Source organism: Microtus ochrogaster, chromosome 2 (assembly GCF_000317375.1).
Source record: "Microtus ochrogaster isolate Prairie Vole_2 chromosome 2, MicOch1.0, whole genome shotgun sequence".
Taxonomy (NCBI): domain Eukaryota; kingdom Metazoa; phylum Chordata; class Mammalia; order Rodentia; family Cricetidae; genus Microtus; species Microtus ochrogaster.
Window position 1 is genome coordinate 3,771,448 of NC_022010.1, and position 2,235 is coordinate 3,773,682.

Below are 2,235 nucleotides of genomic sequence, written 5' to 3' on the forward strand. Positions count from 1 at the left end.
TGGTGTTAGCATGGCAGAGATGCTGATTCCAGGCAGAGATGGCATGGTGGTGCTGGCTGGCTCGGTAGTGACATGAGTGGTGTTGTAGTGTTAGATGTCTTGGGGGTGACTTTATTGGCATGGTGGAGGTGGCAATATCATGATGGTGTTGCTTTGGTGGTATAAATGGTGACAGGGTTGGTGTTGATGACATTGCTGTTTGTGTGCTGCTGTGTCTGTCTTCACATGACTTGCGGGCACCTGAACTCAGGTCCTCACTGCTGAGCTGCAAGCCCTTTATCCCCTGAGCCTCCTCCTTTGTTGATAGAGATGACGGTACTATTGGCAATTGCGATGCTGGGGATGGGTGGCACAGTGGGTTGGTGGTGATCACAGCGGCAGTGGGGTGTGTTTAGCAGGGATGGCAAGGATGACAGGGTTGGGTGACTCAGTGGAGAAAGAAGGAGTAGGGAGAGGTGCCTCCATCCTCCAGGCTTCATTTTCCTTAGCCCTCTGTATTTTGATCTAGGTCCAAGACTGTTACGCTCGGAGGTGTCTTCCAGCTGGGGAACTGGAATGAATTGAACAGTGTCCATGACCACAACAGCATTTGGAAAGGATGCTGTCAACTGGAGCCCACCCTGAAGGTCAGTGCCCTAGTCAAGGGCATCTGGTTCCTGATGGGAGGATGTCACTAATGGGATAAGTGGGCAAGTTAACCCCAGACAGACTGGAGTACACAGCAGCATTTGACACCTAACTGGCCCTCCTGAGAAGGTACTTCATAGGGTGGCATCTTAGTGTTTTCACAGAGAGCAGGTGTACTTGATGCCTATAAGATCATGGCAAGGCTGACAAGATCAGTGGGAGACAGTGCTGGGTTGGTGGTGACAACTGTAGTGATGGGGATAGTGACATGGTGAGAATCATTGGTAACACCAGAACAATGGCTGCTGGTGATGTGGTCATTGCTATAGAAGGGGATGGCTCAGGGATAAAAGATTGCAGCACAGCGATGAGGACCTGATCCTCAGAACTCACGTAGCGAAGATGGGGCAGCACACACCTGTAAGTCCAGCACTCCCATGACGACGTGGGTGGTGGACACCAGGACTCCTTGGGCTTGTGAGCCAGCTAGCCTAGCACATGTAGCCGTGAACAGACCTTGTTTAAACAAGGTGGAAGGTGAGGGCTGACACCTAAGGTTGTCCTCTGACTTCCACTGTGGCATGTATGTACCTGCACATCACACACACACACACACACACACACACACACACACACACACACACACCTCACACAGCCAGAGGGGGCCGGTAACTGACAACCAGTGATTAAACAGTGTGGGAACTAATGATGAGATTCTAAAAGCTAAATCACAGCTACCTAGAATGTCAGCAAAGGAAACTAGCTAGGTGAGTTACAGCTTTTCTCTTCCCCAGAATGCGAGAATTGTTGGTGAACTCACTGGTTTCCGGCCAGTCCGGCCTCAGGTTCGGCTAGAAAGAGAAAAGCTTCATTTTGGATCTTCAAGTGCAGAGGTGTGTTGGGTCGAGGGAAGTGACGCTTGCCCCATCTCCAACAACAACCCTGCCATTTCCTGGGAAACGTCATTGAGATCAGGTGGTGGCCACTCCACTTGTAAGTGGGAACACTGAGACTTGAGATGGGAAAGGACTGAGTAAAGGGAAATGGCACTTTATGACCAGTGGCAGGACAGATTCAGGACCTTCCTGGTCTCCCCTGAAGCTCTTCGAATGGGAACAGCTTTCTCTGTCCTCCTGAGAGAAAACAGGACTGCCGTTGGTGATCTCACCCACTTAAGTCAGACCACTGGTGACAGGCAGGGCTGTGTGTGTAAACAGAACTTGATTGGAGATATTTCTAGGATGTTCACTTTGTGATGGTACTTTTATCTTTCTGGAGGGGCGCCTCTTGGGTCCCCTCACTGTGGGTGGGAGCTGAGAGCATCAAATCCCTTGGTCATTCTGTGCCAAAGGAATGAGCTGAGCAAGCACACGCTGGAAGCAACCCCTGTACTGAGGTTAGGTTTCTCCTTTTAGACAGATAGGGGTGTGTGGAGGGTATGTATGTGAACATTGTACTCGTGTAGACAGAGGGGCACACATGTAGGTGAGTGTGCACAGATGCTTGTGAATGAATGGAGGAGCTGTGTGTGCCTCTGCAGAGCCAGGTATGTAGGTGAGTGTGCACAGATGATTGTGTATGTATGGAGGAGCTGTGTGTGCCTCTGCA

General features: G+C 50.6%; 1 protein-coding gene across 2 annotated transcripts in view; it reads left to right on the forward strand.

Annotated features, from left to right (window-relative positions):
• Dao (D-amino acid oxidase) overlaps positions 1-2,235 on the forward strand; it is a 22,129-nt gene that overhangs the window by 18,707 nt on the left and 1,187 nt on the right. For both annotated transcript variants that reach the window (XM_026786474.1, XM_005344251.3), the window contains exons 9-10: positions 509-626; positions 1,422-1,520. In XM_026786474.1, coding sequence (XP_026642275.1) covers positions 509-626; positions 1,422-1,520 — 217 coding nt within the window. The remainder of the gene's footprint in view (positions 1-508; positions 627-1,421; positions 1,521-2,235) is intronic.